The 13633-nt window shown below is 57.0% G+C and overlaps 1 protein-coding gene across 5 annotated transcripts in view; it reads left to right on the forward strand.

The window, feature by feature from the left end:
• KATNIP (katanin interacting protein) overlaps positions 1–13287 on the forward strand; it is a 199440-nt gene extending 186153 nt beyond the window's left edge. For 4 of the 5 annotated variants that reach the window (XM_082429312.1, XM_082429311.1, XM_082429313.1 and 1 more), the window contains 8 exons: positions 2897–3054; positions 4560–4624; positions 5948–6058; positions 7799–7938; positions 9818–9919; positions 10475–10635; positions 10752–10840; positions 11392–13287. In XM_082429312.1, the coding sequence (XP_082285438.1) occupies positions 2897–3054; positions 4560–4624; positions 5948–6058; positions 7799–7938; positions 9818–9919; positions 10475–10635; positions 10752–10840; positions 11392–11450 (885 nt within the window). In that variant the 3' untranslated portion in view covers positions 11451–13287. Of the gene's footprint in view, positions 1–2896; positions 3055–4559; positions 4625–5947; positions 6059–7798; positions 7939–9817; positions 9920–10474; positions 10636–10751; positions 10841–11391 lie in introns of those variants that run through there. The other variant, XM_082429315.1, reaches the window with a different exon arrangement.
• Positions 13288–13633: the final 346 nt, after the last annotated feature.

Raw genomic sequence — 13633 nt, forward strand, 5'->3', positions numbered from 1 at the left:
CGGAGAACTGCAGCGCCTTGTCTCTTCTGGGGGTTCAGGGGTCCTCAGCAGGCCCAGCCCCCAACTCACAGTGGTCGGTTGCAGCCCTGCTGTTCACTGAGCGCTTTGGGGGCCAGGCCCGGGCTGAGGGCTTCTCACGCCTTTGTCATTTCATTGGACCCGCATCCCAGCCTCTGGGAGGCAGGTGTTATTACCCCCATCTTTCAGGGTATTGAAAACTGAGGTTCAGAGAGGTCCAGTCACTCGTCTCAGGTCACACAGCTAGAGGCCCAGTCCACGTCTGCTGAGCTTGGAGCCTACACTCTTAATTTCCACTCTATGTTCTTCTCCTTCTGGGTGTGAAAAAGCAGGGGCCTCTGTTGGCATGTGGAAAAGAGCATCAGAAGTGCCCCCTTTCATGGGATTTTCTGACCCGTGTGACCATGAACCCTGAGACATTTGTCCCCTCCCACTACATGGAAGTGATGATGACAAGGTCACCTAAAATATAGCAGTGCAGTTGGGGCCCTAAATGCACAAGGCTCTGCGTCTGAATCCCCCCTCGGACCCTTACCAGCTGTGTGACCTTTGGCAAGTGGCCCACCTTCCCTGGACCTCAGTGTCCTCGTCTGTAAAAGGAGGAGGAGGAGGAGGATACCCGCCTCTGGCCCACGGAAGTTGACAAAGCCAGGACCCGGCCTGTGAGGGTGCTGTGAGCCCAGGTCTGGGTCCTCAATACGTGCAGGGACTTAAGACTGTGGTGGTTTATCACAGCGGAGTGAGCAGCCCCCAGCCCCCCGGCAGCTCCTCTGAGCGTGCAGTTTACAAACCCTCCCCAGGCCGCCCTGGTGTCTCTGTAAGCAGGCTCTTGGGTCGAGCGCGAATAAAATGTCAGCTATATTGGCGTTAAAGAAACATTCTTTTGCCTCAACTCGTGCCTCTGGGCCTTTCCCTTCCCTTGAGTGAATCCCTCTTTCCAGTTGAGCTTCCACGACCTGGATTTACCGTCTGGGAACGTTGGACCCAGAGCCCCTGCTTCCCAGGTCGGGCCCCCACCAGCCTTGGTGCCAGTGATGAATGGCCACCATGGGAGGGGGGCTGAGCACCATCTGAGAGGGCGATCCCAGGGCGCAGAGTAATGGGAACTCTGGCCCCTCCCTCCCCAGGGAAGTGCATCAGATGCCTACCCCACAAGGCACCACTGGGTACCCTGGCTCTGAGCCCCTGGCATGAGGTTAGAGCCAGGCCTGGCACTCCAGGAGGGGGGCTTCACACCCCTCCAGTGTGTCCTTGGGCAAATTGCTTAGCCTCTCTGAACTCTAGTTTCCTTAGCTATAAGATGGAGGTGATAATAAAAGCCCCTTCTGAGGCAATGAACCGGGGTCTGGGGAAGTCACAGATGCTCCCAGGAGGCGGTGGTGGCCCTAGAAGAGGGGCAGGGACTTCCTGGACCTCTGCTTTGCTCTGTTGCCAGCTTCACTTCAGGTGGCTTTCTCCTCCGGGCCAACCCTGGCAGCTCTGGGCTTGCATCCTGCATGCTCCACGTCCAGCAGAGCAAGCCAGCAAAACCCCAAGAGCCACGCTGATTGTTCTGGTCGAGTTCCATCGCCCCGAACCAACCACATGGCCAGTGGGTGACAGTTCTCTGTTTGGCCAGGCCTGAGTCACAGGTCCAGCCCTAGGGCCCAGGCAGGAATTAGGCTTGAGGAAAGCAGAGTGGAGGTGTAGTGACAGCTTTGGGGTCGCCATTTCCAGCCCCTCTACACCTTTTAGGTTTATGCACCCTGTGGCTGACTGACTGAGTTACGGGGGCTCCCTAAATGCTGAAGGGTGAAGAGCCCCAGGGTACATTGTTATCCATGAGACCCAGGACAGGGCCCCTTCCTTTCCTCACGGAGAAGCCCTCTGTGTCTCCCGGGGTGAAACACCACCAGTTTGGTCAGCAGCTGGCTGGGCTGCTAACCATGAAGGTGGAGTGAGGCGCCAAGGAGCCCTGATTCCAAAATGTGGAGTCGGAGAGGGTACTGGCTTAGCCCCCTTTCTGCTCATCTACCACCCTCGTTCCCCGGGGGAACAGAGCTGAGCCACCTCAGATCTTGCCATTAGGCTTTGACATTTACTGGCAGATCCTGGCCATCCGGCTGGCAAAATCTGGCCTATAACAGGGGGCCATGGTGGCCCAGATCCAATCAATTCAGCAAACTCCTACTGTGTGCCAGGCCTAGAGGCGGATGTAGAGATAATCCAGCTGGGGTCTCTGCCATCAGGGGAGACCCCGAAACCACGGAGGACGCAGCTAGGGAGTACATGCCCTTAAAAGGACAAGCCAAGGGCTGTGAGAAAGAATATCAGGAAGGGGCCCATTTCTGTCGCAGGGGAAGGTGCTAGGAGAGGAGGTGAGGTATGAGCCAGGGTTTGGAGAAGGATCAGTCTAGGCTAACACTGGGGCAGTGTGTATTTTGCGCAAGGCACTGTTCTGTTCTGTAGACTTTATATAAGTCAGCTCCTCGTTGAGCCCATTTAACAGATGAGGAAATTGAGGCAGGGAGGTCAAGTAACTTGCCCAACTACTCATGGTGGATCTCAGAGCAGCTGAGTCCATGCCCTTGACCACCATGTCATACCTGCTCAGGCCACTGCAGCTGAGTAGACCGGGGAAGGTCTGCACGTGTCCACCGTGGCTGGGGCCTCACCTGCCTGCTCCCCTGCTATCCGTCCAGCGCCCAGCACAGAGCAGGGATGGCACTGGAAAGGGGACCCCGGCCAAGTGGTTCTGGTCTGGGAGAAAGGCCTGGGGGCTCTGTGAAGGCCCCCAGTCATACATGCCAGCTGCCGGCGGCACCAGCCACGCCAGCGCTCACCGCCCGCCTCACGCTGGCTCCTGCCCTTCAGGCTTGTTATTTCTTTTGTTTGCTAGGCCAAAGTCGTCCATGTCTCCCTGGACGGCCTGTGCGTCTCCCCTCCTGAGGGCTTCCTCATCCGGAAGGGGCCGGGCAACTGCCACTTTGATTTTGCTCAAGAAATCCTCTTTGTGGACTACCTGCAGCCCTGCCCGCTGCCCCCGCCAGCCCAGAGGTGAGGGGAGCGGCTCTGTGAACGGTCCCTCGCGGCCCAAGGGCGCTGGCTTTGCGTCGTGCTCTGAAACGTGTACCTAAAGGGTTTTGAAATGATGATCAAACACATTGCTTTTCAACTTGGCTGTTTTCTAAAGCTTAGCCAAGCCTCTCTGGAAGCCTGGGGGATGTACCCACCTTGTCTGGGGATGTTTGGGTTTCTCACAGTCTGGAGTGCTTGAGGTTTTAAATGCTTCGTTGTGCTTCCTGCTGGGAAGAGAGGCTCAAGCCTGCCTAGATTCCAGAAATGCCTGCTGGCCGATTCGGGGAAGGGCCTTCCTCCTCTTGTTTCTGTATTCCTGATTTAGAAAGATCCAAAGAGAAAAATAGAGCCTAACATTTCATGGATTCACTGGGATTGCTTGGCCCGTCTCAACTGCATTAAGCTCATAACAATTTGTAAATGCCACGTTCAGTTTATTCATTTAAACCCCCTGATGTCCAAGTACCAGAGGCCAAGCTCTCAAAACAAAATGAGTTTCCCTCCACTGTAGCTGGGATCACTCCTTGGGCCAGATACTGGGAATAGTCACTTAATTATAACACTGCCCTTGAAACTGAATAAAACCAGGCCAGGGCTGGAGGGCACTGGCCATGGACCAGGGAGAGAAGCCCCGTGGGGAGGAGTCTGGAGGAGGAGAGAGGCTCCCTCCCGTGTGCCTGCTGTGAGCCAGATGCTTTGTAGTCATCCTTCAGGGAATCCTTCCAACCACCCTTTGAAGCAGGGATTGTTAAGCCCATTTCACAGATGTGGGAACTGAGGCCCAGGCGAGTGAAGCCGCTTGCTCAAGATCATGAAGCAAAGACTTCAGGGCTCTCCCCACCTCCCTGCCTCCTCTTCCTGCCCGCCTCCCATCCCACCCCACACTTCAGCCCATCTGGCTGCTTTCTGGGACAAACATCAACTGTCTAGCCCCGTCCCACCTCAGGGCCTTTGTTCTGGGTGCTCTTTGGCTTGGAAGGCTCAGCTCTGACTCTTCCCATGGCTGCCTCCTCCTTAGCTCAGACATCACTTCCCTGATTACCGCCTGGGGTAGCCTGCCCCCTCCCAGCACTCCACCCCATTGGCCCATCGTGGATCTCACTCAGCTCTCAGAACAGTGTGGACTTACCTTGTTCATGAAGGGGCTAAAGTCGGGTGGGGTGATTAAGAGTGTGGACCCTGGAACCAGACAACCTCAGGTCACATCCCACTTCTGCCACCTCCCAGCTGTGTGACCTTGAGCAAGTGACTTCGCTTCCCTGTGCTCCACTTTCCTCACCCACAACCCAGGGATGTGAGAGTACCCACCTCCCAGGGTTGTTTTGAGGAATGTGAGTCAAACCCGAGGTGACGAGCCTCCCCCAGTAGATGGGAACTCCAGAAGCTTGTCTGTCCTTCCCCCACTGCCTCCCCGGGGGATCACTGACCAGCGACTCGGGCCACTGCAATCCTCTGCTTCCTGGTGCTGTTCTGTGTTTTTTCAGACTGGACACAAAGAGCCTGGAGCGGGCGAGCATGGACTATGAGGCGCCCCTGATGCCCTGTGGCTGTATCCTCCCTCCTCCACCCGCCTCGCATCCCAGGCACTGGCTCTATGCCCAGAGCCCAGGGAGAGGGCGAGGCCCTTGTGGCCTCCTCGTGGGCCCTGAGGTGGGGTCTGGGCCTCAGCTGCTGCCCTGGGGTTTCAGCCAGGCCACAGCCAAGGCAGCTGGAGCCCATGCAGGGAAACTAAGGGGAGGATGGGAGAGCTCCCGGGTCCTTGGGAACACTGGGTGCTGCTGGGACCGAGGAGTTCCAGGCCCCGCCCCCCTGGTGGGCTGAGGTTCAGGAGGCAGCACCAAGGACTGTAGTTGTTGGGGGGGGTGGGCAGAGAGGCTGGAACCGACCCTGGGACTGGGCTGGGGGCTCTCCTTGGAACCAGGCAGGGAGGAGGTGAAGAGAGAAGGAATCATAGCTCAAACGTGCTGGACCCTTTCTGCCGCCCAGCACTGTTTGCAGTAGGTCACCTGTATGAACCTCCTGTGTTAGCCCCGTGAGGTGGGTACTGCATCCCCATTTCACAGCTGAGAAAACTGAGGTACAGAGAGGTTAACTAACTTGCCAGGCCACCTAGCCGGGAAGGGGTAGGACCAGATCAGTGAACACAGACAGCCTGGCTCTCTCACTAGCCTTTTCTCCCTCCGGCTTTATCGCCTGGGGACCACCCTACCACTTCTCAGGCTTCCCGGCCTGCCTGCTCCTGGGGATGCTGGGAGCCAGTGGGGGACAGAGCTGAGGAAGGGCTGGATGCCCGGTTGTCTGTGTGAGGTGCAGTCAGCAATGCGGGAGTCGGGGGGGGGGTTGGTCACCCTGCCAGGGCCCATTCCCCCAATGCTGTGATGCTCCCGCGTCCCCCGTCCCCGTTCACGCCCTGCACACTTGAAACGGGTGGAGCAGGGAACAGGCACTCTGTTCGTGTCATTTTACAGCCAGGGAAACTGAGGCAGGAGGTAGTTTGAGGCCTGGTCACTGTTCAGCTCTAAATACTGAGTTTGTGACAGATGCGTCCCCATCCTGCCAGCTCCCTGGAGCGCACCCTCCCCGCCTGTCCTCCTACCTCCTGGGGCCTGGAGAAAGCTTTTGCATTCTTAAAACACACATACACACATTCATATACAGTTTAAATTAAAGAAAATTTCATGCCACATACATTTTGATTGACTTTAGTCTCAAAGGAAAAAGAAATCATTTTTTTCTCTCATTCATCTCTATAAACATATATATATATATATATATATATATATATATATATATATATCCCTTTTATCTTTGTAATTGTTTTCCTCTGTTCTCCAGAAAATTAAGCCTGTTTTTCCTTAATAACATGCTCCAGTCATTTTCCAGTTTCAGCTCCTGACCAGCTGGGGTGACCCCTATTACATCGGTCTTACCAGCCTGGAGCTGTATGACGAACGGGGAGAAAAAATCCCTCTGTCGGAAAACAGTATCCTTTCTAGGCAGAAGGGGGGCTCCACCCAGACTGCAGGGAGCATGGGAGGGTCGGGGGAAGAAGCAGAATCCTCGAATGTAGAGAGAAATGTCCCTTTAGGAACCAGACCTGGAAATTAAAAATGCCACTGGGCTCTGCTTACAGTCAGATGTGACCCTTGCAAAGCAGAGAGAAGCTCCCAGGCACACCTGCCAAGACATCCATAAAACAAAGAGTCCTGTGGTCCAGGAATTTGGGAGAGGCTACCAACTGCAGCCCCCTCTTGGAGAAGCACAGACACTTTGGAGTTGTAAAGGCTCTGACAAGGCCTGTAGGGAGAAACCTGTTCTATTGTGTTCAACCCAGTGTGTCCTGAATTTATTGACCATGGAGCCCTTTGCTCACAGAATGCCGACACCAGAATTAGCAAACTGTTAGCCCAGTGAGTTTTTAAATGTTTTGAGTTAGTCGCTAATATTTTTTAAAAATCAGGAGGTTTCAGATGACAACCCAATTTTCAGCTTCTCTTGAGAAGTTGGCAGTGCGAGGCCACAGTCCTGCATAGTGACGATGGCTGGACCTGAGTGTCTGCTGCCCTTTCTCCCCAAGCGCATCCACCTGCTTGATCCCAGTCCTCTACCTCCACTGATACTTCCCAGGCCCCAGAAACATAGTGTTAATATTCACCAAGGGCTCACTCGGTGCCAGGGCTTGTCCCATGTACCTCATTTGCCCTCACAACAATCTTGTGAAGTGAGGCACAGAGAGGTTGAGTAACTTACCCAAGGTCACACAGCCAGTGAGCTGGGAGTCTGGCTCCAAAGACCATGCTCTTGACCACTGAGCTGTCCTGCTTCCCTTTGATATAACCTGCCTGACCCCTCTGGGCTCTTGATCTGTGATCCCTGGCGCACCAGTTAGGGAACTACCAGAGCAGGTCAAACCCAAAAGCCTCCCTTGCATCTCTTTGGGGTCCCTGGGTTCTGACTGGATCCTTTTCTGCTTTGCCCTGGTGGCATGGCACCATGCTCCTCACCTGGGATAAGTGATTCTTGGTGGTTTTGATCGTTATTCGTGATTCCTTAGATGTATAAGTCTTCATCCATTCTGGGACATAGAGATGTTTATTCCCATTTTACAGATGAGGAAACAAGCCCAGAGACAGCCCATGACTTGCCCAAGATCTCACAGGTCAGGATGGCAGAGCCAGAGCTGGGACCATGTCCTCTCCGTCCGCATTAATGCCCATCCGTTGAGTAGCAATAGCTGAGTCAGGCTCCGCCCCCCACATCCTCCCAGTCTCGGTAGAATGGTCACATGCCAAGGCAGAATCCAGCCATGACCCCGTCCATCCCCTCGCAAAGGAAAACCTTCTCAGAGTCTGCCCTCCACTCTCCAAAGAGACAGCAACAGTTTTTCTTCCCGCCTCCAGCACGTCCATGAAACCCATCTTTTTCAGCCTGCTCTCTGCCTGCTTTCCTCCCCTTTCCTTGAAACTGGCCACGCCTCCACCCTCACCCCGACTCCCCTCAGCCTCCTTGCTTTCATTTTCCCCAGAGCATGTCTAATTTGGCTGTCACTCCTCTCTGGCTGCCCGAAGCAGCAGATGGTGGCTCTGCCCGCCAGGCGCGCCCGCCCTGGCGTCCCCTGAGCCGCGCCGTCAGCGTGATGGAGGCTGGCGGCCGCAAGAGTGGCCCACGGTGCGCGGTGCTGAGCACTCCGCTTTGGGTTATGAGAACTTAGAGGCGCCCACAGATATCGCCGCCTTCCCCGACAGTGTCAACTCTCTGGAGGGCGTGTGTGGGGACGTCCGGACCCCCGACAAGCTCATCGACCAAGTGAACGACACCAATGACGGCAGACACATGTGGCTGGCTCCCATCCTGCCTGGCCTGGTGGGTTCCGGAGGCTCTCAGCCCTGGGGTGGATGGGGGGTGCTTTCTGTCCCTGGTCTCAGTGACACATCTTTCTTCCAGGTTAACCTCGAACAAGTCAAAATGCCCAGGGACCGCCAGGAAGGCTCGGGTCTTTGCTAACACATCTGACGGGTTGGCTCTTCCTGGCCAGAGTTCTTTCCCTTTGCTCTGAGGGTGCATATTATAAGGGGACACCAGGGAGATGAAGGGCCACATTGGACTCTGAGGCCAGGAGCCCAGTGCAGCGGTCCTGGGGGCTTGGGCATCTGTCGATCCCTGCAAGACATCCCTCTCTGGTTCTCTTTTCTGCCCCTGCCTCTCTCTGAAGAGTCCACTCTGTCCTCTTCTTCCCAGCCCCAGCCTCTGCACATTCACTGTTTCTGCTCCCTTTTTATGTCGCTGGGCACTTGACCCCAACCTTGCCCTCTCTCTGGCCTCAGACCTGCCTGGTAAGCTCTTCCAACCAACTGACTCAGTCTCCCAGGTCTCAGACTCTGCAGTGGGTCCTGCCTGTCTCTTTGCTCCAAGGCCTGATGGCGAACCTAGGGGTGGGCCTTTGCCCGCCTGGGCCTGGTCGATAGTGGTAGAGAGGGAGGTGAGAGACCAGGAGATGGGACGGGTTGGGTAGCACCCCCTAGCCTCTCAGTCACGGGGCCAGATGCCTGGGTAGATGTGCAGCAGGGGCTGGGCATCTAGCCCCGTGACCACTGGGTGGGAAGATAAGGGGTACCTTTTCCTCTCAAAACCCTCACAGGAAGGGGCAGCACCCCTTCAATGGTCCGTCAGCTTCCCTTGAGAAGAGGCCAAACGTCTCAGCCCCACCGCTGCAGGGGGACCACATAGATCTATCAGCCCTCCGACCTGGGGCTGCAAGCTGGTGGCCCCCTGGCCAGTCCAGCCTGCTGCCATCTTGACCTTGGCCAGCAGCCATTTGCCAACGTCTTTCACATGAAGGCCTTTGGGTGTAGAGCAGTTTCTCCGTCTCTCCCTCTTCTAGCTGGACTCAAACATTTGTATCCAGTTGAACGCTGTGGGCAACTGAGTTTGAGGACCCTCCTCTAGACCTTTATTATTTCCACGGTACAAGCAGAAGGCTGACCCTTTCCACATCCCCCTACGTCCTGCTGGGGCTGAGACCCAGGGCTGGGACAAAACGAAGTCTGCAGCCTGTGGCCAACACTGAATTCTTACTGCTTTATTCTGTCTTGCAAGGGGCCCCCTAATATTTGCGAGTCTTTGTTGGGGGTGAGGAACTGGTGGAGGCTGTTGGGTCCCACTTTACTAGCTGATCTGCCACGGATCGGGACACCTCCCGCCCCCTCCCCCAGCAGAGGTTCAGAGATCTCCGCTGAAAATCACCCAGCAGTGCCTTCAGGGCCACTCGGCTGTGCTTTTCATTTATGACTCGGAGAAAGGACAAACAGGGGTCAAGGCTGTGCGGATTGCTCGGAGGTCGTGCCTCTTGACTCTGGAGCTGGGGACCGTTCCCTTGGCCCCTGGAGCCCCAGACTGTGTTTCTGGACCTGACCTGGAGGGAAGGGAAGGGCGCACCCAGTTCTCCGCGGGCATTTAAATGACGGCCATGCCAGGCCCGGAAAACAGGCCTTTCAACAGCCAGCTCAGCGGTTTGTTGCAAACGCAGCCACACGTGACCTGACTCAAGATGGCCTGCAAGGAGAAGAAAGGCAGCGGGAACCCCACGCACAGCGGTCCCGAGCAGCCCAGGCGGCTCACCTGGGCCGGCACTGCCTCGGGCACCCACCACCCTCGCACCCCGGCCCACGCCTGGCACCCTGGGCCCAGCCCAGTGCCTCTGTTCCCAAACATGCCTGTTTTAATTAGTTCTTCTCTCTGACAGGTGAACCGGGTTTATGTGATTTTTGATCGGCCTACCACGGTGTCAATGATCAAACTGTGGAATTACGCGAAAACACCCCATCGAGGGGTGAAGGAGTTTGGCGTAAGTACTTACTGGCTGAGTTTTTGGAGATAATTATGCTCGTTGGTAATTAGGCTGCCGGCAATTATCATTTGTCGCAGTTTGATTTACTTCTCTCGGCCGCAACCTTAGACACAAGTGCCTGGTCCTCAGAGGCAGGGAGATTCGCCATCCAACCGTGAATTCAAAACCTCCAAGTGATTTGAATCATCACCCCGAAAAAAACAGAGTGGCTTTTCTTTCATCTTTTCTTCTCGAATCGTACTGGTGTAGGGAGCTCTTCCTGCCGGAGGCGACTCTGGGGTAGGGAGAGCTAGGGCCCTGGGGGACCAGAGACCCGAGTTTGCCTCCCAGCCCTGCCACATGGGCGAAAGATTTTAGCCCTTTGAGCCTCAGCTTCCCCATCTGCAATGTGGGGCTAATCCAGGTGCCTTTCCTGGTCGTCGTGAAGATTTGAGGCCGCGCACCTAGTAGGCGAGGCTCTGAGCAGTGATGCACTTTGCCCGAGGTCACACGTGGGAAGGACGAGGGGGATGATGGACCACACGCCACACAGGCCTTCCTCTGTCTGTCCAGCTCCTGGTGGATGACTTGCTCGTGTACAATGGGATCCTGGCCATGGTGGGCCACCTGGTCAGGGGCATCCTGCCCACGTGCGAGCCCACAGTACCCTACCACACCATCCTCTTCACCGAGGACACGGACATCTGTCACCAGGAGAAGCACACCGCCATCAGGTGCGCCCCGAGCCGGCTCCGTGACCTCCCCTCCCCTGCCGGCCCTAACGAGGAAGGATGGCAGGGACACGCGGCCTGGAGCCTGATGGAACCTTCTGGCTTTTCCCTCCCCGCAGTAACCAGGTGGAGGACCAGGACGTGCAGATGATGAATGAAAACCAAATCGTTACCAACTCGAAAAGGAAGCAGAATGCAGCTGACCCAGGTCAGTCTCCTTCTCTGCCCAGAGCACTCCTCCCCACCCGCCTTCAGGAGTCTGGTCGGAACAGAGAAGGAGCTGGCAGCGTCGCACACCGTCTCTCGCCCCTGCCAGCCCTCAGCCCCCTCTCCTCCACCCAGGAGCCTTCCCCGGGGGGCTGCGGGGGGCTGATGGGGGCAGAACCCCGGGAGCAGTGTGGTGCGCTTCCCAGAAGCCAAGCCTTGCACGTACAGAGGGAAAAGGGCCATGAAGGGCAGAAGCGCTATATTGAAAGGGTTGCCCTGGGCCACGGGAAACCAGGAGAGGATGCGCAGGGCGAGGGCTTCCCAGAGGAGGGATGCTCGAGCTGGATCCTGAGAGATGCTCAGGGTTGGTCAGGCAGAGGCAACAGCGTGGCGGAGCCTGCTCCGAGCTCGAGGCTGCTGGGGGCGGAGGCCAGGTCTCCAGGGGCCGTGAATGGCAACCCCAGTCAGTCTGGATTTCACCCCAAGGGTATGGGGCAGCCCTCGAGGATGGTGGCTGGGTGACACTGCTCCCTCTGTGCTCTCCCTCGACAGCCTTACGCCCCAAAACCTGCATCAGCGAGAAGGAGACAGCGAGACGCTGGCGGTGCTGACCGCTGAAGGAGGGGGAGCTGGTCCTCTCAGCCGGGGTGGGGCTCCGTCACCCGGCCCCCACTCAGCACCCATGTCCCCCGCCCTCAGGCCTCTGTGTGGGCCGGCCCAGACCCCGGACCCCAAGAGCTGGAAGGGAGCTGCAGCGTGGAGGGAGCCCGCTGGAGAGAAGGGACTCAAGGGGTGAACGGCCCTGGGAAATACAGGAGTTCTGGGCAGGTGGAAGAAGGGGTGTGGTGTGGCCTTCCACTGTCCCCCGCGGTCCTGGGCCCAGCTGCAGGGAGCCCGGGGTCCCCTGGCTCCGTGGCTCTACCGTGAGATCCAGCAAAGCAGGGCCCGAGTCCGCTGAGGCCTGTCGTGGGATCCACGGGCTCAGCCTGACTCCAGGCAGGACAGTACCATGGCCAGCTGTGCCAGGGCCTGGAGTATGGCTGAGCGGGCAAAGGAGGCCAGGTGTCAGACACCAACACCGACAGGCGTGGGGTCCTGCCTTCCGAGGCCCCCGCTGAGGGGCCAGCAGCTCCCACCCCCACCACATCCCCGCCTCATCTGGGGGCTGCGGAGCCAGCTGAGCAGGTGGGACTTTCCCCTGGACCCCCCTAGATGTCTAGCCTGGACTGCTACCACCCCTTCACCCATCCTGGGTCCCGCCCAGGCCCAGCTGAGAAGGAGGGATCCCCTGAGGGGAGCTGGTCCTGCAGGGCCTCTGTCCTCTGGTCAAGCCCAAGAAGGGATCTGCCAAGGGCATGTGTCCTGCTGAGCAACGGAGGGAGCTGAACCCACCCGAGGCCTAGAGCCGGCCCCACCCTGGCCTGCGGGGCCTTGTCCCTGAGGAGCTGCCTGGCCCAGATAGGACAGGTGGGCAGCGTCATACCCCAGAGGGCCAGTAGGACCCACCCAGATGCCTTCTGGATGCAGGGCCCGGAGACAGAGGACCGGTGCCACGGCCCCACCCTCCGGCCCCAGAGGCCCCGCCCCCTTCCGCTGGAACTAGCCTGGAGGGGGCGGGGCCCTCACTCCCCGCCTGTCCCTGCCCTCTGGTCTGATCCAGGCTTTTCGCGCTTGCTGTCTCCCTTTCCATCTGTCCTTGACCCCGTGTCCTGGGCATCAGGCAGTGAGGTTCTTGGTGCCGGGGGTCCCCACCCCTGCTCCCTCATCGAGCAGCTTCCCAGCAAGTTGGAAATAGGGTTGCATCCCCAGCTGCGTGAAGCCCAAAACGCATCTATTTCCACCTGTGTAACAAGCTCGGATCAGGGACCTAATTGGTTTCCCAGTGATGGGTAATTTCTTGTTCCAAATATTAATCCGTTGTTTTTCTGGCGCCCGGCCCAGCCCCGCCGCGTTACTGTACTCAAAGTAGTTCCTATGCAACCAAAAGCCCCAGCAAATACTTTATGAGCTTTGCAGCTTCAGCTGAGCAGCTATGCAAATGAGCTTCTCATTTGGAGCGTGGGGCTGATGTGAAGATAAGGGATTGTTTCTCCCGGAGAAGATCCATCATTTCTGTAGCTTGCTAGCCCCCGGCTGCCCTGCTCACATCCCAGATGTGGCAAGTGCCTCCGGGGCCTCGGGGCTCCCAGGAGACCTGACCAGCTTTTAGTGACAAAAACCAGTGCCGTGGCTTTCAAGGGAGCCCAGCCTTCCATCCCCGCCGAGGCACGTGTACAGGTCAGACGTGTCCGGGAGATTGCACGAACACCGCACACTCTTGCTCCCAGAATCTCAGTTGATGTTTAGAATAATTGTATGTACCATGCAATTTAGGGGGAAAAAAAGCTGTACAGGCATTAACTCTCTATTTTTTTCTCTTGCAAAATCAATAAAAGATGTTGTTAAGAATATGGTCTGATGCACTGGATTTGGGCTCAGACAGAGGGAGCCTGTGCTGCCGCCAAGAACTGAGTCAGAGTCCGCTGGAGGCTGGCTGTTCCCTTTTCCCACCTGCAAATGGGGTCGTGGTCCTGGCCAGGTAATAGAAGCCCGTACATTTATAGTGGTTATTACCTGCCTGGAACTAACTCATTTCATCCGCATGCAACCCTGTAGGGTAGGTATGATCATGAGCCTCCTTTTACAGACAAGGGAACCAGGGCACAGAGAGGTTGAGTAACTTGCCCAAGACACACAGCTTGGGGAGCTATTAGTCAATACACAAATCCTGAGATAACCAAGGGAGAGCTGAGAC

Source organism: Balaenoptera physalus (assembly GCF_965194825.1).
Source record: "Balaenoptera physalus genome assembly, chromosome: 16".
In the NCBI taxonomy this organism is placed as follows: domain Eukaryota; kingdom Metazoa; phylum Chordata; class Mammalia; order Artiodactyla; family Balaenopteridae; genus Balaenoptera; species Balaenoptera physalus.